This window comes from Budorcas taxicolor, chromosome 20 (assembly GCF_023091745.1).
Source record: "Budorcas taxicolor isolate Tak-1 chromosome 20, Takin1.1, whole genome shotgun sequence".
Classification (NCBI taxonomy): domain Eukaryota; kingdom Metazoa; phylum Chordata; class Mammalia; order Artiodactyla; family Bovidae; genus Budorcas; species Budorcas taxicolor.
The window spans coordinates 69,400,247-69,423,054 of record NC_068929.1 but is presented as its reverse complement, the minus strand read 5'-3'; the positions used below and the strand labels follow the sequence as shown (position 1 = coordinate 69,423,054).

Sequence of the window (22,808 nt, the reverse complement as noted above, 5' to 3'; positions counted from 1 at the left end):
TGTCGCTCCTCAGTGCAAATCTCTTCTTGGGCATCCAATACATCTCACATGCCGTTGGGTGGAATACGGCCTTCCCAGGCCAGGCCTCAGGCGAGATTTCTGTGGCCACCCCTGGACCTGGAAGCGGGCAGTGTGGTCCTCCTGTCCTCAGGAATGTTTCTCTCCCCAGGCCTAGAATATCCTTCCTCTGCACGCATTTCCTGCATCTCAGGTTAGATGGGAAGGGGCGTCTTGGGATAGCTGTGCTGCTGAAACGTGATGACCCCTGCCCTGGAGGAACCATGGGCAGAAGTCTTTGGTGATGCTCACACCAAGGGCGCTTGAGGACACAGAGCCATCTCCACGGTTGTCACACTTCCCAGAAAAGGCCAACCCTGAATTCAACGGAGAGTCTACATCCAACAGACCAATTTGCAGAAAACAGAGGAGACTTCCCTTGAAGGTCCATGGGTTAAGACTCCACGCTTCCACTGCAGGGAGCACAGGTTTGATCCCTGGTTGGGGGACTAAGATGCTACATGCCACAGCCAAAAAGCAAAACTAAATCAGTAAGTGGGGTCAAGACCTTAAACAAAGGAAAAAAAGAAAAGAAACTAGAGATGGCAGCGAACATGTCAAGTGATACCACAGGGAGATGTGCCTGCAAGACAGACTGTGGGACGAAGGAGCCATATTCTTCAACAAAAGATTGCCACCCCCTCGGCCCCCAGAAGAGAAAAAGATGAGGGGGAAATCACAGATGAAAAACCTGGGAAGATTCAAACTAACCATTGCAATTACAGAGCTTATGGGGGGAAAACAACCAATTAAAATTTTGTAAGATAATCAGATATCAATGATCCAGGAGTCATGTACAGATGTGAGAGTTGGTCCATAAAGAAGGCTGAGGGCTGCAGCATTGATGCTTTTGAATTGTGGTGCTGGAGAAGACTCTTGAGAGTGCCCTGGACAGCAAAAAGATCAAACAAGTCAATCCTAGAGGAAATCAACCCTGAATATTCATTGGAAGGACTGATGCTGAGCTGAAGCTTCAATATTTTGGCCACCTGATGGGAAGAGCCAATTCATTGGAAAATAGCCTGATGCTGGGAAAGATTGAAGGCACAAGGAGAAGAGGGCAACAGAAGATGAGATGGTTAGAGAGCATCACTGACTCAATGGACACGGATTTAAGCAAACTCCGGGAGACAGTGGGACAGGGAAGCATGGCGTACTACAGTTCACGGGAGTAACAAAGAGTCGAACACAATCGCAAAGAGTCGGACACAACTTATCAGCTGAACAACAACAGATATCGGTTATGGATCAGATGTTTGATGATATTAAGTAAGACATTATCATTAATACATTGATGTGATTAATACCATAGCTATGTTTTAAAACAAGAGTGCTTATAACTCAGAAATACATACTGAGATATTTATGGATGAAATGATATATTATCTGGGATTTGCTTCAACATATTTGGAAGGAGAGAAAGTGGGTAAGGATGTTAGTGAACACATTTGACCATGAGTTGATAATTACTGAATCTGGTTAATGAGTACATAGGGTTTCATTATATACTTTCTTGCTACTGTTGTATAAAGTTGAAAATGTCCATAATCAATGACGAGGATGATCACTCATTTTACAGAAATGCTCACCCCCAAGGTTTACTATTTTTTAAAAATTTATTAAATCGATTTACAATGATGTGTTAATTCCTGCTGTACAGCAAAGTGATTCAATCATACATATATTATACACATATATTCTAGATTTCCTTTAAGTAGTGCCCCAAGCTCTTGAGACTTTCAAAAAGCTCAGCCTTCACCTTGGTAGGAACAGAGCTCTTTGAAGAACACCTGTCTTCATGGACAAGAATCCCTGGGGCACAGCTCAGGTAGATGGCTCTTGCCTTCTCTCTCTTTTTCCCTCATCATATTATTTGCTTCCCAGTGACCAGAGATTATCCACAAGCCACAAATAACCCACTGACTCTTCCTGTCTGGCTCTCTCTGTGTGGTAGCATTTTCTGAGTCACTTGCTCTTGTTGTTCAGTTGCTCAGTTGTGTCTGATTCTTTGTGACCCCATGGACTGAAGCATGCCAGGCTTCCCTGTCCTTTATTATCTCCAGGAGTTTGCTCAAACTCATGTCCACTGAGCTGGTGATGCTATCTAATCAGTTCATCCTCTTCTATCGCCTTCATTGTTTCCCAGCATCAGGGTCCTTTTCCAATGAGTTGGGTCTTCATATCAGGTGGCCAAAGTATTGAAGCTTCAGCATCAGTCCTCCCTATGAATATTCAGGGTTGATTTCCTTGAGGATTGACTAGTTTGATCTCCTTTCTGTCCAACGGACTCTCAAGAGTCTGCTCCAGCAACACAATTCAAAAAGATGCTTGCTCCTTGGAGGGAAGACTATGACAAACCTAGACATTTTATTAAAAAACAGAGACATCACTTTGTTGACAAAGGTCCATATAGTCAAAGATACAGTTTTTCCAGTAGTCATGTAGGGATGTGAGAGCTGGATCATAAAGAAAGGTGAGCACTGAAGAATTATGAGCAATACTGAACACTTATTTTAAGCCACTGAGTTTAGGGGTGGTTTGTTACTCAGCAGTAACTCACTAATACAAACACATGCACAATCTGATTTTTGTCAGTTACTCATATCACCTATTTAGTTTCTGTGAGCAACTGAGTTAGGAACCTTGAATTAGATAGAGGTTTTCAAACTTTACTGTGCTTAAGAATTGTCCAGGGAGTTTACTTAAAATACTGATTCTGGGCCTCACTTCTAGAAAGATTCAGTAGATTAAACGAGCCCCTGACATCTGCATTTTGACCACCATGTCTGATTTCAGTACAGATCATTTATGAAATACACATTGGAAACCATTTGCTCGTGAGAACACTAAAACCGTGATGTAATCACAAATATTATCTCTCTTTAATATCAGGAAAGAGAGAGAGTGGGTTTTGGCCAAAGAAGGGTAAATGCTTTGTCTGATAAGCAAAGAGAAAGATGCGCCCCTTCCCGGAGTCTGAGACTGCATTTTGCTGTCAGTACTATTTCTTTTTTTTTAATATGTATTTACTTTTCTTCGGCTGCATCGGGGCTCAGCTGCGTCATTTGGGATCTTCTGCTGCCGCCCGTGGACTCTCTCTGGAGTGCTGGCGCTCAGTAGTTGTGGTGCCTGGGCTTAGTTTCTCCAGGGCGTGTGGGATTTTAGTTCCCCCAACCAGGGATGGAACCCAGGTCCCCTGCATTGCCAAGTGAATTCTTAACCACTGGACCACCAGGGAGGCCCCAGGATTGTTTCTTCATTTACATAAGGAAATGTTTCTTCGAAATCACATAAAAGGTTTACGATCAAATGCATAAATAGCAAAATCTGGATATAATTACTAGAAGTTGACTGGTGGCTGAGGAATCAGGCTAAGAGGGATTAGCTAGAGGTAAACAGCAAAGAGGGAGTGGGAGGTTGGGCGGGTGGGGTGGGCGGGAAGCTTAAAATGGGGAAAACAAGTAAACAGTGACAAGCTGTGTAATGGATCCTGGAAGCTCGGCAATGCAACTGCTGCCTTTCATTCCCACCGGGTCAGTGAGGTGACGACTGGTCATCCCACCAGTTCATTAAGGGCCCATCATGTGCCAGACACAGTCCTGGAGCTGGCCTCCACCAGGGAAAAGGACAGATAAGGATTCTTCTCCTTGTGGAGCTTACATTCCTATGGGGTGAGGGGACACAGATGATAAACAACGTAAAGAAAATTTACATCAGATGGCACAGTGGGTCGATTTGCGTTCCCTGGCCCCTCCCCCTCAAAAAAAGCTCTGGTCAAGCTCTCCCCCCGGGTGCCAGTAGCACGTGCCCTTATTTGGAAATAGGGTCACCGCAGACGTAGTCGAGTTAAGATGAGGTCAAGCGTGAGCCCTGATCCAAGGTAAACGGTGTCTTTATAAGAAGGGAACAGACACACAGAGAAAACTTCATGCAATGCTGGAGGCAGACAGTGGAGTGATGTACCCACAAGCCTGAGGAATACCTAGAATTGCCGGCAACACCTGGGTGGCACAGTGGTAAAGAATTCGCCTGCCAATGCAGGAGATGCAAGGGAGAAGGCTTTGATTCCTGCGTTGGGAAGATCTCCTGGAGTAGGAAATGGCAACCTGTCTAGCATTCTTGTCTGCAAAATTCTATGGACAGATGAGCCTGGGGGGCTGCAGTCCTTGCGGGTCGCAGAGTCAGAGGTGACCAAGCACAGGCACACACACTTCAGAAGAGTAAGTTTCTCCCCCAGAGCCCCCCGAGAAAGGCAGGGCCCTGGCGACACCTTGATTTCTGACTTTTAGCCTCCAGGATTGTGAGAGAATGAATTTCCGTTGTTTCAAGCCATCTGGTTTGTGGTATTTTGTTATGTGGTCAAGGAAACGAATGGAGATAAATGCTAAGAAAAACAGAGCAAGGAAAGGAAGGAGAGAATGCTGACGATCAGGTTTGCAGTTTAAACAGAGCCACTTGGAAGGCCTCCCTAAGACCTGAGAGCGGGGAGGGACGTCTAGGGTAGGAGCATCCCAGGCAGAGGTAACAGTAAGTGCAAAGGCCCTGGGGTGGCAGTGTGTCCACTGCCTTGTGATTGAGTGGGCAAGGTGATCAGACAAGGCAGGGACTTGCAGGTCATAGTCCGGCTAAGTGAGAAACAGAGCTCCCAGAGCGTTTGGAGCAGTAAAGTGGCATGATTCTTATTTATTTAAAATCAACACTTTTTTTTAAGGCTCACTCAGGTGGCTCTGGGGAGACAAGGCCAAAGGGGGCAAGAATGGGTTGGGGAAAGCCAGCTAGAAGGGCCTGTTTAGGTTAAACCTATGGAAGCTTGGGGCTTCCCAGGTGGTACTAGCAGTAAAGAACTGCCCCGGGCCAGGAAGATCCCCTGGAGGAGGGCATGGCAACCCACTCCAGTATTCTTGCCTGGAGAATCCCACGGACAGGGGACAGAGGAACCTGGGGGGGGGGGGGGTGCTGTGGTCCATGGGTCACAGAGTCGGACACAACTTAAGCGACTTAGCGTAGCACATGGAAGTTTGAAGGGGCCATGGGTGGAGGGTGGGGTGGATGGAGGCTTTTGGCTGTTTGGAAGGTGAAGCCTAGAGGGTGTATTGGCTCTGGAAAGAGGAGGCTGGGATGACTCTGAGGGCTTTGGCCTGAGTCACTGGAAGCAACGAGTTCCAGAATAACAACTGACTTGTTTTGTGTGTTTTCTGTGGTTTATTTTACTGGACATGTTCTAATCCTTGATCATAATTTCCACATGTACCATATACAGGTGCTGAGCAATGTCTGAACAGAAATAGCCACTTTTATCAAGTAACATCATTTGAGGGAAGAAAAAAAAACACCAAAAACCTCAGTATGTAATACACGGACTTTTTCATGTTGGTAGGAGAAGGCAGTGGCACCACACTCCCGTATTCTTGCCTGGAGAATCCCAGGGACGGGGGAGACTGGTGGGCTGCCGTCCATGGGGTCGCACAGAGTCGGACACGACTGAAGCGACTTAGCAGCAGCAGCAGGAGTTTCCAGTGTCAAGCACTTAGCACAGTCTACTCATCTGAGATACCGACGAAGACGAGACCATTTAAAATACGCTTTGTTCTGAGGTTCGACAGGAAAGGCGTCCAGGCTGCGGGGAGGGAAGGAGGCAGGCTCGGTCAGGGAAGTCGCCTGGCCCAGGAACGCCCTCCCCGGGTCAGGCCAGGCCGGGTGGGGCCGCCGGGTCCGGCAGGCAGGCAGTCTTAGCTCCCCTGGCACAAGGAGACTGTGGACCTCACCGAACGTGTGTGGTCAGCAGTGTGTGCCAAACACCTCCAGCGTCAGAGCGCCGGGCTCAGAGCACTCTCTGGACACGGGAACACACAGGGCAGACGGCTGGGCAGAGTCGCTGATGAAGCCCGCAGAGCCCGGGCCAGCCCGCAAATCCAGGCCACCACGGCCTGCTTCCCTGATGGGCAGCGCCGCCGGGCCGGCCTCGGGAGCTAAGCTGCCAGCTTGAGCTTCCTTTTCCGCATAGAAAATTATTTTTAAAAGCATAACAACAGCAAACCAACGAACAAAATAAGCCTGTGAGGCGGGATGTGTATTTTCCTTTGGAAACAGAGTGGAGAGAGAAGCTGTGAATATTCAAAACTGTTCCTGGTTAGTAAGATGGGGTATGAGAAATGTAGAACTCGTTTGAGTTTTTGAATTCAGAGAAGGCATAGCACAACGGGTATGCGCTTTAGGCGTTACAGCCACAACAGAAATTCAGTGTTACCACCTACTGCTTGAGTGAGGGTGAGAAAGGACTTAGAAATCTCTTCGAGCCCGGATTTTTCTTCAACCAGGAAATGAGAATAACAACGCCTACCTCACAGGGATGCTGACCTTAGCCCACCCCGGCAGCCCGTAGCGTTGTTTGCGTTGTTATAGGATTCATGCTTTATTACTTTTGCTTTGCTTTATTACTATGTAGGTCTTTTTATGTCTCCTAAAACTTGGGGGGGGGGGTGTGAATCTTAATCTATTTAATTATATTTTAAAAAAAGCCTGTGAGGAAACCGGCAGATGAGGGTTTCCCCCCCGCAGGGTGTGGGGCGGCTCCTCAGGAGGACGAAGGTGAGCACGTGGGCGGCGCCGACACCGGGGACCGCGGCGTGACCGGCCGCCCGCGGGACCCTGGTCGACGCGAGGGCGGCTTTGGGGCATCTCTGTTCTGCCCGTGGGGCAGCGACCGCCCCGCCGAGGGGCCGGTCAGCTCCCTACGTACGGTCTCGGCCGGCGGAGGGCGAGGACGCGGAAACGTCCCCCACAGGCGGCGCCGAATTCGGGCTCCTGCGCATGCGCGGCGCGGCCGAGCGGCCGCCGGACACCCAGCGCGCATGTCTCCACGCCTCGGCCTGCGCGTGGTGGAGGGAGGTGCGGCCGGCGGATGCAGACGGGGCCGAGGGCGGTGCGTCGCCTCGCGGCTTTCCCCTCTGCCCCCGCCGCAGCCCCAGTCTGGTCTAGAAAGGCCCGCGAAGCCGGCGTCCCCTCTTTCCAGCCCCTCCCCCGTCGCGTATCCTTCCGACGCGGTGCCCCGCCCCTCGCTCCCTCCCTCCCCCCGCGCCCTCCTCAGACGGAAGGGAACGCCAGCACGCAGGCGCGCTAACCCAGGCGGCGGTGTCTAGTGAGGATTTGAAATCGGCTGCGCGTGCGCACTGGCGTCCGGGCCCGGGCACGGGAGGCCGCGTTTCCTGCCCGCCCGCCGCCCCCGCCCCCCGCCCGGCTCCCTCCCCGCCCCTCATTGGAGCGGAGGCGGCGGCGGCGCCCCCTCCTTCACCCGCGCCCCGTCGCCGCCGAGCGTGCCTTTTCGCCGCCGCCTCCGCCGCCGCCGCCGCCGCTGCTGCTGGCAGGGACGCGGAGCTAGCGGCGCGAGCTCGCCTGAGGGCCCGGCTCGCGGCGGCGGCCGCCCTCCCGCGGGTCCCGGGCCGCGCGGCGCCTGGGCCCGCCCCCCTTCGATGGCCTCCGCCGCCGGCCCGTGTGGAACGCCGCCGCGGCCCCCGCGCCGCCTGAAGGGAGCCTGACAGGCCCCAGCAGCACCGCCGCCGCCTGCCCGGGGACCTCCTCGTCTCCTCAGAGACCGCCGCCGCGAGCCGCGACCCCGACGGGAGCCGCCGCAGCGAGCCGGCCCGAGGCGCGGCTCAGGCCCGCCCGCCCGTGCGTCCGTCCGCCCGTCCGTCCGTCCGTCCGTGCGCGGCGCGGCGCGGCCCGGGGGCGGGGCGGGGCGGGCGGGCGCGCGGGCCCGCGGGGCGGGCGCGTGGATGGATCCGCGCGTGGCCTGGATCCAGCCCGAGCAGAAGGGGCCAGCCAATGCCCTGTGGATGCAGATCTGGGAGACCTCGCAGGGCGTGGGCCGCGGCGGCGGCTCGGGCTTCGCGCCCTACTTCTGCCTCAACTCGCCGGCGCTGGACACGGCGGCCGCGGCGGGGACGGGGGCGGCCGGGCCGGGCAGCGGCGGCGGCCTAGGGGGGCCCGCGCTGCCCGCCGCGTCGCCCCCGCCGCCCCCGCCGCCGCCTGCGCCCGGCGCGGCCGCTCTGCCCCCCGCGCTGCTGACGGCGCTCGGGCCCGCGGCCGAGGGTGCCCGGCGCCTGCACAAGTCGCCGTCGCTGTCGTCGTCGTCCTCGTCGTCGTCGTCGTCGTCCTCCTCGTCCAACGCCGAGTCGGGCACCGAGAGCCCCGGCTGCTCCTCCTCGTCCTCCAGCAGCGCGTCGCTCGGCCGGGCGGGCGGTGGCCGCGGCGGCGCCTTCTTCCACTTCGCGGACGGCCCCCCGAGCGCCCCCAACGGGCACGCCGGGCCGCGCGGGCCCGCGCCCGCCGGCTCCCCGCCGCCGCAGCACCAGTTCCACCCGGGCCGCCGGAAACGCGAGAACAAGGCCAGCACGTACGGCCTCAACTACCTGCTGTCCGGCAGCCGCGCGGCCGCGCTCAGCGGAGGGGGCGGCCCCGGGCCCCAGGCGCCGCGGCCCGGCACGCCGTGGAAGAGCCGCGCGTACAGCCCGGGCATCCAGGGGTGAGTGCGCGCGGCGGGGCGCCGGGGAGGGGGGCGGCCTCGGCCGCGAGGGCTCTCCCGGGGCTGCGCCGCGGGCGATCGGACGTCCCCACCCGGCGCGCTCACCTCGTTTGAAGGGTGGGTGTTGGAAGCCGAGGTCCGACTCTGCGAGGAGCTTTTTTAGTTCCTTATTTTCATATTCAGAGTATAAACGAGCGGTGTGTTGAGATTCTAGAACTGACGGTGCAGGAAAGGGCCCACTGCGTTCTGTGCGTGCAGGTGTTTTCCTTTTCTCGCTGGCTAAACTGGAAAGGTGGAGAAGGAAACAGCAACCTACTCCAGTATTCTTGCTGGAGAATCCCCATAGACAGAGGAGCCTGGCGGGCTACAGTCCATGAGGTCGCAGAGTCGGACACCACTGAAGCCACTTAGCAAACTGGAAAGGAGGTCGCATACTTTCCAATACTACCCCCGCCCCCGCCAGGTTAGGGACCTTTTGTCAAGTGGGATGCAGAGGGGTGTTTTATGTTAACTTGCAGAGGCTTTTTAGTATTGTCGGGAACTTGAATCAAGTTGAAGGGAAATGTTGGTTAAATGTTAACTTTTTTACCCCCCACCCCCCGCGAAAATCCGTTTAGAACAGGACTAGATTTTTCGGTAGCGATACACTTTAACCAACAGCGACTTTAGAAACGACTTTCTCGTGAAGGGGCTTGCATATTGTGGTTTAATTTTGTGCCGAAATTGCCAAATAGCGTCTTCTGCAGTTTTTTTTTTTTTTAATAAGTTAGTAGTGTTCAGAAAAAGTGAAAAAACGTTTGTAGCTATTGGTTATTCTCTGGGAAGTGTCATCTCTATTTTAAGCATTTCCACATCAGCCTAATGGGGATTAGAAGTTCCTTTTAAGGTTAGAGCAGTTACAGAGGCCAGGACCTGTGAGGAAGGTGGGTGTGTGGGGGGGAGCTGTCCCAGGTGAGGCTGTCTGAGGTGTGAGTGCTACTTACCTAGCCCTTCTTGCGCTCTTCTGAGCACCTGGAAACAAGGTATCTGTAGGCAGGGTTTTTTTTTTTTTTAGTCAGCATTTTTAGGATTTAAGTTATAAACTTTTTTGTACAGTTAGGAGCTGATTTAAAGGTCACGTAAGGATCTTTCAGGGTGTTAAGGTTGTAAAACATTAGTTTTATAAATCCCACAGTTGCTTGGTATTTGGATTATTTGTAAAAGTAACTAATTGTTTATCTTCTAGGTCTGTTTATTCTCTTCTGAAATGTGTTGTGAAACCTAAGTTGATACTACTTTAAAGCATGTGTGATACACAGTAATAGCTGCTCTTTCTGCAGTTTGTTTCACCTGGTGTGGGTTGGAAGCAAGTTACTTTCAGAAATTCCTGAAGCCTTTGAGTTAGGGCTTCCCTGGTATTTCAGCTGGTAAAGAATCTGCCTGCAGTGCAGGAGACCCGGATTCAGTTCCTGGGTCAGGAAGATCCACTGGAGAAGGGATAGGCTACTCACTCCAGTATTCTTGAGTTTCCCTGGTGGCCCAGCTGGTCAAGAATCTGCTTGCAATGCAGGAGACCTGGGTTCGATCCCTGGGTTGGGAAGATCCCCTGGAGAAGGGAAAGGCTACCCACTCCAGTATTCTGGCCTGGAGAATTTCATGGACTGTATAGTCCACGGGGTGGCAAAGAGTCTGACACGACTGATCGACTTTCAGTTTGAGCTAGTACTTCAGCCCTGAGTAGGAGTCCCACCTCCTCTTGCTGTCTCCCTCCAGTTGCTACTTGTGGAACTTTCTGAGCAGAGGTGGTGGGGGGTGGCTGTAGGTTTCCAGCCTGTCTCCCCTGGAATTGACTGTGTCTGAGCCCTAGGAAAATAGGAGGACGTGTGGTCTTCACCTGTAGAGCTTTGGGTGTGATGCTCTTGTGGGCCCTGCTCAGGCTCTGCAAGCGGTGTCCTTGCCTGTAGTTTCTAGTAAGCCTGGGCACATGGGTTGCTGTCTTTCCTTAAGGAGCGCACGACCTGCCAGGCGCTGTGCTGGCATCTAGGGGAGGGGTTGGCGTGGGCTATGGCCCTGGGACCCTGACTCGGGGGCCCCTCTCGTGGGCTGTCATCCTCTCTAGTGAGGTTCAGTCAGGGCCCACCCCGCCCACCTCCCTCATTCCCCTTAGGTTAGAGGCAGAGCAGACACCCTGCTTGCCACTACAGGCTCTTCTGGGGTCTCCGCTTCCGGGGGCCTGCCTCCTCCACTCCCACCAGTCCGTTAGAACTCAGCTCCGCAAGGTGCAGGGCTGAAGAGTGGGCTCCCAAGCTGCCAGGAGTTCTGCCTTTCAGCCCCTTAAATAGGTGGGGTTTTTTCCCCCTTCCTCGTGGGACTCTGTGGGTGGCCCTGGGTCTGTCTACTCTCTTCCATCCCTGCCTAGAGGAGGAGACTGCTTGGATTGCCCACCTGTGCCTTGAAGGGTGAATGTCCAGCACCTGGTTCCCTGCTCTGAATCCTAGCGGACTGCCGCTTTAGAAGGGCAAAGAGGAGGCGGAGTGCACCCCAGCAGCGGTCCAGCTGGGGGGTTCGCCTGTGGGGGGAGGAAGGAGGCCTTCCTGATGGTCAGTCATGTCCGCCGGCCTGCTGGGCTTCTGGGAACTCACCTTTTGGTGTGGAGAAAGATCTGTGTCTGGAGCTTGCTCCTGGTCACCAACTTCTCTGGAGAGATGAGGAAGGCCACCAGAACACCTCTCCCTTGTGGCTTAGAAAGAAAAGGAACTGAGGTCAGAGAGCCGCTGTCCACCCAGCAGACGAGACTCTTGTTGATGAAAAGTTGCCGGACAGCGTTTCTGGAAGGATGGTGTCTGCAGCCCTCCAGAAATGGTTCACACTTGCTGGTGTGGCAGGAGTTTGAGTGGCCTCCACTGAACCCCATTGGGCCTCTGCCTGGCAGCCCCTGTAGCAGCCGGCACCATCCCTCCTTTCTTGGGGAGCTTTCTGCCCTTGGGAACTCAGCCTGATGGCTGCCTTGAGAGATGGCCAGCCTGTCTTCATATGAAGAAAAAGCATGTGAAAGTGGATGGGAACGAGGGTGAGAACTTCAGCGTAGAGAAGGTCACATGCTTCTCTTGTAGCTGCCATTGCCTCTAGTTCTTAGTCTGTTTCTTTGGTTGAATCTCAGTCTTTGGGGAACCGTGTGGGCAATGGGAGGGGTGCTCTGCCTGGGCTGCTGACCTGGGGATGCAGGCAGGTGGCGGACAGGTTCAGGGCTCCTGTGACCTGGCCTCTGCCTACCTCGCTGAACTTTGCCCAGGTCAGCCTCAGCAGCTTCAGAAACCTCAGTTTCAAGGTAAAGAAAAGTCCTGCATAGCAAGTCAGGGTGTGGGCCCCAGTTCCGCTCTCACATCCCCCCTGGTGCTCTGTGGGCCCCTGGGAAGGAGGTCCTGGGATGAGAGAGGAGGCCTGGCGAGCCTGCCATCGGGTCCTGCCCAGGCTCGGGCTCCGAGTTTGCCCTCTCAGGCCTGCCGGCGTGTGTGGGGTCACCCAGCAGCCTCCCCTCAGGTCTCTGGACGTTTCATTTTTAAAGGTCTTCTGTTCCCCCAAAGAGAATTCACTCAGCCTGAGTGTCCGAGACACCAACAAGTGTCATTCATAGGGGTGTCCAGCCGCTCCCTCGGGACCTGGTCCGGATTCCTTCTGCCCTGGGTCTGTTCCCTTCTCCCCACTCTCCTGAGTCAGCGCCTGGAGGAGGTCATGACCTCGCCCCTCCCTCTGGCCCAGCCTGCGGTCCAGCAAGCTGCCTCCCCTGGTGCGTCCTCGGGACCGGTGGGAGGGCACAGGGGAAGGCCCAGCATGACTGCCATGGACCCTGGGCTGTCTCCACTCTCCTGCCTTCGTCTCATCTAGATGTCGTCCTCTGAACGTGCTGGGATTCGCGGGAATGGTATTTGGAGATCTGCCTTGAAAGGTGGCACACCTGGGCCTGGTTTTTCCAGTGTTCATCCCCGGAGGCCCTTGGTTGTGGAGGGCAGCAAGGGCGATGCGCTGGGCATGCGTTTGCTGCTGCCCAGGCCATTCATGAAATCCGCTGCCGTGCAGGCACTTACCTGCGTGCCAGTCACATAGCTCTTCCTGCCCCTTGCACCATGGCTGGTCTCTCTGCAGAGTGAAATTGAAATCTCGCTCAGGGTGCTGGCTGTGACACTCAGGGAGAGTGGCGCCTGGTCGCTGGTAAACAAGGATGGGCTGACCCTCAGGGAAGGGGCTGCCAAGGAGGAGGGAGGGAGGGGCAAGACAGAGTCCTGGAAGTGGAGGGGCAGCTTGTTACACCGGCTGGCGAGGGGGCCTTTGAAATGGGGGCCCTCAGAATGTTTTGTAAAATGGCTTCCCGATTGCTCCTGTGTGGAGGGCAGGGTGGGATGGAAAAGCCTTGCCAAGGCCGGGCCACTGCGGCTGCTGAGACATGGCATGTGGTGGGGCTGTGCACTCCTAAAAGGAAGTCTTCAGTGTTATGAAGTTAAAAAAAATTTCATAATTGAAGATTTGTCAAAGTAAAGTGTCAGACTTTCCTTTTGTTTGCCATTTAATTTTAAATTTTGGTCCCCGTTTTAAGTGGGCTCATGTGAATGGAAGGAGAGGTAGCAGTCATCCTTGAAAAATGCTGTTGTTAATGTGATTCTGGTTTAAGCTTTGGCTTTTTTGGTTGTGGAGTAAAAGAGGATTGCCATAAACAGGCAGACACAAACCTGTGATGTTCGCGTTCACAAACCTGGTTTTGATGATGCAGCCAGAACGTGGGCTTACGGGGTGTGGGAGGAGGGCTGACTGAACCCGGGAGCAGCCGGGTTGTTGAAAGCCACAGTGCTTGCTGGGAACAGTTGCCGGCCTGTCTAGAAGGCTCCAGCTGGCCCGGCAGGGTTCCTCTGCTCTGAAGGCTGCGCAGGGGGTCTGGCAGTGGAGGAAGGGGAGGTGGGTGGGCTCTAATCGGGATAGCCCGAGACACCCGCCCACAGTGCACTGCACGTGCGACTTCTGACGCTGAGCTTTCAGCGCCACACCTAGTGTGCTGCTGCTGTGTAACACACATCCAGGCTCCGGGCTGCCCGCCGCTCTCACCGACTGTCTCACGGGCTCTGTGGGTCGGAGGGTGGGCTGGGGGTTGGCTCCTCCACTCGGGCGCTCGCTGGGCTGAAGTCCTGGGTTGCCCACTGCATCCTCCGCTGTGGCTCAGGAGCCGTCTGTGAACTCACTCCTGTCATGGCGTGATTCTCCCTCAGGGTCCTAGGACTGAGGTCCCTGGTTTCTTGCTGGCCGCCAGCTGGGGCCTCTCTCAGCTCCTTTAAGCCACCAGTGTCTTTTGTTCCTGGTCCTTCTGTCTTCAGACCTGCCAGGCTTTGAATCTTCGGTAGCCTCTGCCAGCTGCAGGAAGCCTTCTGCTTTAAGGACTTGTGGAGTTGGTTCAGGCCCACCAGGGGACTGTGTTAAGGGCTTGCAGTACTACAGCATGGTCCCAGGAGCCACGAGCATTTCCTCATGGCCACAGGTTCTGGATCTTCCGGGGTGTGGGTGGGGAGGTGTTCTCTTGTAGGTAGACCTGTCTGCCTGGGGACTTGGGCTGCGCTGTCCTTTTCCAACACTGCTCTCCTTTGACTGGACACTAGCCCGTCACTATGACTGGCAGATTGTCTGTCTTCTGGTCTGGTTGTCACCACTGAACTTGGGCAGCCAGAGCGACCGTAGCTCTGAGGGCCTGTCTGTGCCTTTCATGTGGACTGTTCTTAAAATATGTTATCTGAGCAGAGTTTATGTGAATGTTGTGGACATACAAAAATCTCAGTGATTGAGAAGTCCTGTGTGTGAGGTGTCCTGCCTTGGCTTGCTTAGCGAAGGTGCCTTTCCTGTGCCGGGGGAGGGTGGCCGGTGACTTGCCCAATCACCCCTGGATTACCCCGCGGTCCCTCCATGCTTTCAGAAGACCTAGCCCAGGTTTGGGGACTGGTGCCTTGCTCAGAAGCCCCGCCTCAGGGCTCTCCCCCTGCCTGTGGAGTTACTGCTGCTCTTGAGAACTGGCGTCAACTCTCCTGTGTCCTTTTGGGGGAGGGTGGGCTGTGTCCAAGCCTGGATTCCCAGCACCAGGCACAGTCACACTATGTGCACTGCTGCTGTGTGTCTGGTGGGCGAGTGAGCGAATGAATGAGAGAAAGAAAGGAAGAGAGTCTGGCAGGTGTGGCAAGTCTGCTGAGTTGAAATAAACCAAATGCTAAAAATAACTTTCACTGTTTTTCTTAGAATTTTTGAAGATTTTATTGCTAACTGAGGTTATTTAAGTGCAGAATGAAGTAAAATTTATCACAGTGTATCTGCCTCCTTTCCTGAAAAGTGGTGAAGTCAGGTTTACGCTTTGCAACCCAGAATGTGAAAAACAGAACATTCAACAAAAATTCTATTTGGTGTTAGAAAGGCATCTCCATTTAGTTTTTAGCTGGTCTCTCTCTCATTATGAAATTAATACCTAACATGAGGAGGTAGAAAGCTTGGTGCCCAGTGGGTGTCCTGTGACCTGGTCCCACATGCCCTGGGCTTCTGAGGCCTGGGTTCCCTTTGCTGTGGAGAGGAACGGCAGAGGCTGGACCCACGCCGGCCTGAGGCGGCTCTGCGCGGAGGTCTGTCCTTCTCCACACTCACAGGTGGACAGCGCTGAGGTTCCCCTTGGCCGAGATTGGCTTCAGTTATCCGAACCATGTCCTTTTCTTGTGGGTTTGTGCTCCTTTTAACTCCCAAGTCAGCTGCTGTGCATAGCCGTTTCAGCTCTGTGTGGTTGGAGATGAGAGTGAACTTCTTCTTAAGTGTAACAGGTGGATTGTAGGTAGTTTCTATCTTTTCACATCTGGAAGGGATTTCGCTAGAAATACCATCGCACACGTTACTCGCTGGCTTGCTCGGACGCTGTCAGTTGTGTCCAACTCTTTATAACCCCATGGATTGTAGCCTGCCAGGCTCCTCTGTCCGTGGGGGTTCTCCAGGAAAGAATACTGGAGTGGGTTGCTGTGCCCTCTTCCAGGGGGTCTTCCCCACGCAGGGACTGAACCTTGTGTCTCTCATGTCTCCCGCATTGGTGGGTGGGTTCTTTTCCACTGGAACCATCTGGGAAGCCCTTGAAAGGCATTTCAGATCTTAACATTCTGGAATCCTGGGAATCAGAAGGAATGGCTAGGGTGGAGGAGTTAAAAGGAAATGAAAAATCAAAACATTTGCCTGATGGTGGTGGCTGCGTGGGGAAGCATGTGCAAGGCCTTGAGCTCACTGGGTTAGCCCCATCTCGGGTAGCCTGGTTTTCCTGTCTGGATGTGACTGGCTTCTTTGAGGGTCCTGACTTCTGAACCTCAGTTTCCCACTGTGGAAGGGGGCCCGCCCCTTCGCCGGGCCTGTCACATAAAAGGCGAGCCGGGTGAGTTGTCACATGGAGGAGTTAGGAAGGCCACTGGTTTCGTTCCTCCCTCTTCTCTAGAGAAATCGAAACCAAAAGTTAAATGGTTCTTGTTGCCAACCGAGTAGTGGCAGCGTTCCCCCTCAGGCCAGAGCCTTTGTGTTGGAGAGACGGCTACAGGGCACTGGGCGGCCCGGGGGCACGGCTGGGATAGCCCCACCGAGGCTGGGAAACGCTTTCTCCCTTTGGTCCCAAACAAACTTTTCTGCTTTTAAAAATTTAAACAGTGCCCAAGTCTTGTGTCCTCTAGGTTTAAGCGTCCTGTTTTCCCAGAGCTTCCAGGGTCCTCTGTGTATATTTACCGGGTATGTGGGGGCTGCCCTGTGTAACTTGATTAGAAGCCTTTGGGAGTTTGGTCTTGTCTTGAGTAGAAGGGGCGGGTGTTATGCTGTTTCTCTGAGCTCCTTGCAGCCTTCAGCACGTGTTCTAGATCGTGTCACAACTTGCGACTGAATAGCAGCTGTGTGTTGTGCAGGAAAGCGGGGTGAGAGTCTGGGCGGGTCAGAACTAGGGCCACGCCGCCCACAGGACCAGGATGGGACCTGGTTCTGTGCTGCCCAGCGTGGGGGGCCACTGACCCACTGACACTCACAGGACTGAGGAGCTGGGTTTTCATCGTAGTTAAATTTACTTTAAATTTAAACAGTTTTACGTTGGACAGCACTGAACTGCAGTAACTTAAGATTCTTTACTCAAAACACAGTGCTTGATTCAGTAACTGCTGCCTAAATAAATCCAAACCCTCACACCAGCAGAAGCCATGCTGCTCACCAAGTTACCACCAGAAAGCCCTGGAACAGTGTTTCTGAGTTTCTAGTGGAATTCCTTTCCCAGGGCTGGCATCTGCAGAGTGCACAAAGCATAAACTGGGTTCCTGGCGGAGGACCCCGACGGCCGGGGGGTCTGCTCCAGCAAGTGGGCGGCAGTCTCCTGCATCCCAGCCTCTTCCGCTGGGTGGTCTCGCTATCCCCGCCCGCCCCACATGAGGTTTCTCCCTGTAAGCCTTTTCCTTTTGTGTAGACGGAAAAGCACAGCCTGCCCAGGCCAATGTGATCTGGCCAGAGGTGCTGCCCGTGGGAGTGTCAGTCTGGCGCTGACCCTGGGGAGACAGCTGGAGACTGGGCTGGAGCTCACAGCTCTGCACACCTGGCCGCAGTGTGTCTGTTGTGGGTCATCTGCTGTTTCGCTTTCCTGGAGAGAGCAGACCAGGGGAGGGCGACCCAGGCCCTCCCTGCCTCAGGACTTTGAAGATCTGATGACCAGTGACAGAGCTGGGGGGCTTGGGGGCCCTTCCGGCCTCTGAGGTCCGAGGAGTTTCCCAGGCATTCTGGAACTGCCTGGGGAAGCTGTGGTGAAGGCCGCAGGACTCCTGCCATTGGGATTGTTCTTAGAAGTCGGGGTCTATGAACAGTGAAGGGTTTGAGGAGCTGTTGACTTGGGTTCTTCCAGAAGACAACGGAGAGATGGAAAAGCAGGGCTGGCGAGCGTGTGGCTCCGCCACCTCGGTGTCAGGGCTGCTCTCACTTCCCGCTTCCTCCCAGGTCCTTGGGCTCACTGTGAAGAGCAGGTTAAGTCTTGGTAGATGACGCGTCTTGCCCAGGGTGCAGCTAGAAAGCCAAAGAACAGGCAAACGCCTCAGCCTAGGCCTGCTGGACAAGAAACCCCGCTTCCCCACTGCCTGCTGGGGAGGGGTTGGTGCCCTCGGGAAGGCCCAGAGGAAGGAATGTGGTGAACAGTCAGGGGAGCCTTGGTGCAGCGCACAGAGAGTATTCTGTTATTCAGAGGCATCTCCTCTGAACTTAAGCAGACGGGTTAAAAACTTGAGGTATAACTCTGGAAATGACTGAAATATAGGAAAGAGGATACTTTGCCTGGCTTGTGAAATGCAAAGGGATTCCAAAGTATTGTTACGAGTTATCTCCTGGAAAAAAGTGGATGATGAATCTGTCTGAAGAGTTGGTATCTCTGTCAAAGACTGACTCACGAGGAACCGATGTGCAAACCTCAGTGCAAGGTGAAGGTTAGAGGTAAGAATACAGAGCTGAGTCCAAATTCCAGAGACCAGGGACCTGTGAGAATTGTCACAGGTTAAGGCTGGAGTGAAGGAAAGCTTGCAGAGTTGGCCTCTCAGGATGGGTTTTAGAGTAAGCCCTTGGGAAGTGAGTAGCGGGCTGGGCTGGGGAAGACGGCTCCGTCCCGGGGCAGCTGGACAGGGCAGCTGGGCCTCTGCTGCGGGGACGGCAGTGGTCCTCAGTGCATGTCGTGGTGTTTATCAGTCATCGCGGGCCTCCCGAGCTCCCACCTCTCCAGGAGGAGGAGAGGGCGTGAGGCTCAAGCCGCTGAATCTGAGTGTGCTGTAGGCTGACTTAAATAATGGTACTGTTTATAAAACAGATTTGTGTGTTTTTTTTGGTAAAAAGTAGAAAGCTTAAAATCACTCAAGCCTACCACCGGGAAATATTCACAGGCCCTCAGGTGACTGCCATTGTGGACATCTCTCTAAGTCCCATTTGGATGGACACATGGCATTATCAGCAGATGTACTTCAGTGTTCCTTAAATACAATTTACTGAATTATTAATTTTGCTTGAAAGCGAAAGTAGGATTCACTATCAAATAGAATAATAGTTTCTAAGAGCTCTTGTGGAGATGAAGAATATAAAAAAGATGATGAAAACCTTATGTGGCTAAGTGTAAAGAAAAGTTGGATTAAAAGTTGTTTTTTTTTTAATTATTGATTTTTGTGCTGGGTCTTCATTGCTACATGAGCTTTTTCTCCAGTTGTGGCTGGCAGGGCTCCTCTCTAGTTGCAATGCATCTCGTCGCGGCTTCTCTTGTTCTGGAACACAGGCCCTGGAGCGCGGGCTCCGTGGCTGTGGTGCGTAGGACTCACTGCTCCGAGGCCTGGGTGCGTGGGGTCTTCACTGGTCAGGGATCGAACCTTTGTTCCTTGTGTTGGCAGGCAGACTCTTTACCACTGAGCCACCAGGAGAGCCCTAGAGTAACAAGGTTAATAAGGTCACTTGCGTCTGCTTGCTGCCATACAGAGATGTGAGCCCTTGCTGGGGAGTTGCCTCCCGCCAGAGTCACGTGTCGAAGCCCTAGTGCACGTGGTGTGGTGGTGGTAAGAGGTGGGGTCTTTGTGGGTGATGGGCTCGGATGAGGGCAGGTGGGGCCTCATCGTGGCATGAGTGGCTTTACGGGAAGAGGACCGTGTTCCCGCGTTCTGTCTCCACCGCACGGACACGGAGAGTTGGTAGTCCGTCCGCCCGGACGAGGCCCTCACTGTTGCCCATACGTGTGGGGAGCGGGCGCTGGGCTTGCCGCGCCCGGAGCCGTGTAAGGTGCCCGTCTGCAGGGCCCGCGAAATGGCCCTCTGTCCGTCCCCACCTCCTGACACGGGCGCCGTTGTCTGTAGCCGCGCGTTAGACGTTGGTGTCTTGTTCCATCACTGTGATCACTGCCTTCGTTTATGGAGCTCCTCCTGAGTGCCAGGCCCCGTTCTGAGCACTGTGGACTTGTTGAGTCTTGATGATGATGCTGTGTTTCCCGGGGTAAACAGGCCCGGAGCGGCGGGGGTCCCGCCCCGCCCCCGCAGTCTGCAGTGGGGCGTGTGCTCCCCGAAGCCTGCTGGGGGCCAGCGTTGTGACCTCAGTGTGCTGCCCACCGTCTCTTGGTGTTGTCAGAGATCTGAGGCAAGACAGAGCTCTGCTTAGGGACACTGGTTGCTTCTGGATGCCCACCTGTCCGAGCCTGCCTCCCGTCCTTACCTGGTCCTTTCTGCGGCATGGGCCCTGCCTCAGGCCTTCTTGCAGCCGCCCTGCCATCCTCAGACCAGGCTCTTCCTTGACTTTCGGTGCTGGGTGCTTGTTGGTTTCATCTTCCTGTTGGCGGGAGTCTTCCACCTTTTCCACGTGGACAGCCTGCCTTCTCTCTTTCCTCTCTCTGTCCGCCCTCCTTAAACTGGCCCTTCCCAGGCTGTGGCTGCAGCGGCTCCCCTGTGCTCCCCGTGGCTCCTCACCCTCCTTTCGCCCCGTGTGTATGACCACATTCTTAGCTAGGTTTTCCATAGCATGAGGCACAGGAGTGGGTTTTCCTGACCCAGCCGGAGTCTGCTCCTGCACTGGGCTGCCGCCCTGGTGGCCTCCGGCACCCTGGTCTCTGCCTCTCGGTTTGCTGTGCCGTGGTCCTGGGCTCTGGTCCCTGAGGATGCGGCATGAGGGTGTCTGAGCCCCCCCACTCCCCTGGCATGTTCCCTTCCCGGCCGTCTGCAGGCTGGAGGGGCTGCTGTGTCTTTGGCGGGCTCTCTGGCACCCGTGGCCCCTGGGTGGAGAGGAGAGTCTTGGGGCGAGTCTGTGGGCCACCTTTTGGGGCTTGAAGCCCGTCCCCTGAAGAGCTTGGCTTCTTGGGGCCCAGCTCCCGTCCTTTCATGGACTCCAGGCCTGGCGTCCGTCTGCTCTGAGGTGAGGTCAGCCCAGGGATGGCCGGCCCTCGCCGCCAGTGTGTTGGCCCCAGGCTCTCTGTGCTCCAGGCAGCATGGGTTCCTCTGGCCTGCAGGGCTGCCCTGATCTTTGAACGTTTGCGATTGCCCTCTGTCGTAGCTCTCGCACCAGCTCACTGGGAGGCTGCCTCTGACCCCACGCTGTGGAGTAGCCGTGACGTTGGCCGTGGCCACCATCCGGAATCTCTGCAGGGTGTGCTGTGCTTCGGGTTGGTTTAGTTGCTTGCTTGGCTTCCTCCTCTACGGCCCTGACCCAGCTCCACGAGATGATGGCCTGCTTTTCTCTGTCTGGTGCTCTCCATTGCCGGGGTCAGAGCCTGCTCCGCCGGGGTTGGCCGAAGGAGCCAGACGATGACTTGCGTCTGCTTTCTGGTCTTCAGTGTGGACTTAAACCTTCGGGGCCAGTGAGTTCTGTGCTTTGTCCTCCCTGCCTGCCTGTTTTTCCTCGTTTTCAGCGCTGTTGTGTCACCCCCTTTCTGTAAAATGTTTTCCTGGTCGTCTTGGGGGCCTTGGGAGGCTGGTGTGTGCTTTTGCTGGTGTCTTGAGCCAAAACGCGGGGCCCGACCCTGAGACTCGCGAGGTGGACGTGTCTCCCTCATGCTGGGCAGAACTGGAACAAATGATTTACAGCCTGCTCTACACACGTCGAGACCTTTTGCCGACTGAATGGAAAGTAAACATTTGATAGTTAAAAGTTATGTTTTTATTCTTCTGGTATCATAGGTCACACTTGATTTTGATGTATACACAAATACTGGATACTGTGAAATTAAGTAGCTTTAATTACAGTGGACTTTGAGAAATGCTGACATATGGGCATGTGGGGAGACTTGGCTCTCATGTGGCCAGTGGCGCACAGGCGCCTGGCAGTGATGAGCGCCCACGTGGTCACGTGCATGGTCTGTCGGGAGCGGGCTCAGGCTCACCGAGTGCCCCCCTGGGTCCCGGGGACATGGATGGTGGTTGGCAGCGCCCTCCATCAGGTGTGCCACCAGCGTTCTCTGGGGAGAGGTGCACACGGCGTCTGGCGTCGCTGCCCAGCGGTCGGGGCCAGGGACGGAGCAGCTGGCTGGGCGGAGGTCTGCAGGAGGCGGGGGGCACGCTGGGGAGCTTTGGGGCTCCAGGGGGCTCTCGCAGCAGCACGAGCAGAGACACGTGAACCTCGGGTTCCTCCCAGCAGGTTGCGTGTGGGCCGCGAGGCTCGGGCTGGATGCCAGCCCCTGAGCATCTCTAAGGCAGGAGGGGGAGGGGTTCTGAGGTCGTGCTCGTAAGGTTGTCACAGGTGAGTGGCCCCAGCAGGCAGGCGTGTGTGTCAGTTACTTGTCTGCATAGTAAGAATACTGATACGATAACACTGCTAGTGAAGTTTAGCAGTTTCTAACTTGGGAAGATCCCCCGGAGGAGGAAATGGCAACCTGCCCCAGTATTCTTGCCTGGGAAATCCCATGGACAGACTGCAGCCAGGTGGGCTGCAGTCTATGGGGTCCCATAGACCCAGACACAAGGGAGCACACATGCGACGTCTGCATGCAGCCTCACAGTCCCACCGGACACAGCCCTCGGGCAGCAGCACTGTTGACAGGAGCCGGCCAGCGGGGAGCCAGCCGGCAGTCCCTGGTATGGAGTGGCCAGAAAGACCAGCCGGGGTGGTGGACGTCGCCTTCCTTGCTGGTCCACTCCGCTCAGTCATCCACGTCCCAGAGGTGGTTCTGGGCTTGTAGGGTGGCTTTCTTAGAAGGCCTGTCTCTCTGCTAATAAGCCAGTGACCTGGGCGTACTGTAACCAGAGCTCTAGGGCTCCACGGCATTGGAGATGAGCACAGGAAGAGGCCCCTGGGCCCCCAGGTGCCGGGCAGGGGCCCAGCCAGAGGGAGTGCGTGCGTGGGTTTGGCCTTAATGTGGACGCTGAAGGGGGCCCGCCTGAAGAGGAGTGAAGCTCAGCAGTGTCTGACTTTGCTCTTTGGAGTAAAGTCAGTCACTAACCCTGCATGGGGACACTTTCTCTTGGCTTTGATTATAAAAGCAGTATAGTACTTACTGAAGAAATTTGGAAAATAAGGGAAAAAAACGACCCATGCTACTTTTCTGTTCTTAACATATTTCTTTCTCATTTTTAACGCTGCTTTAAATGTGTCATAAATGGGTCATTTTGTATGTTTGTTTAAATCTAACTCTAGATAAATGGCTCCTCCTGTCTCAAAAGGCTCTTTTAAACAATTTTTAAGGATGGAATACATTGTTTCTCAAATAACTAGGAATAGATAGATACAACTTTTCACTTTTTAT

General features: G+C 54.7%; 1 protein-coding gene across 2 annotated transcripts in view; it reads left to right on the top strand.

Annotated features, from left to right (window-relative positions):
* Positions 1 to 7,829: 7,829 nt before the first annotated feature.
* The window catches only part of TENT4A (terminal nucleotidyltransferase 4A), a 40,322-nt gene continuing 25,343 nt past the window's right edge, over positions 7,830 to 22,808 (top strand). For both annotated transcript variants that reach the window (XM_052659004.1, XM_052659003.1), the window contains exon 1: positions 7,830 to 8,578. In XM_052659004.1, coding sequence (XP_052514964.1) covers positions 7,830 to 8,578 — 749 coding nt within the window. The remainder of the gene's footprint in view (positions 8,579 to 22,808) is intronic.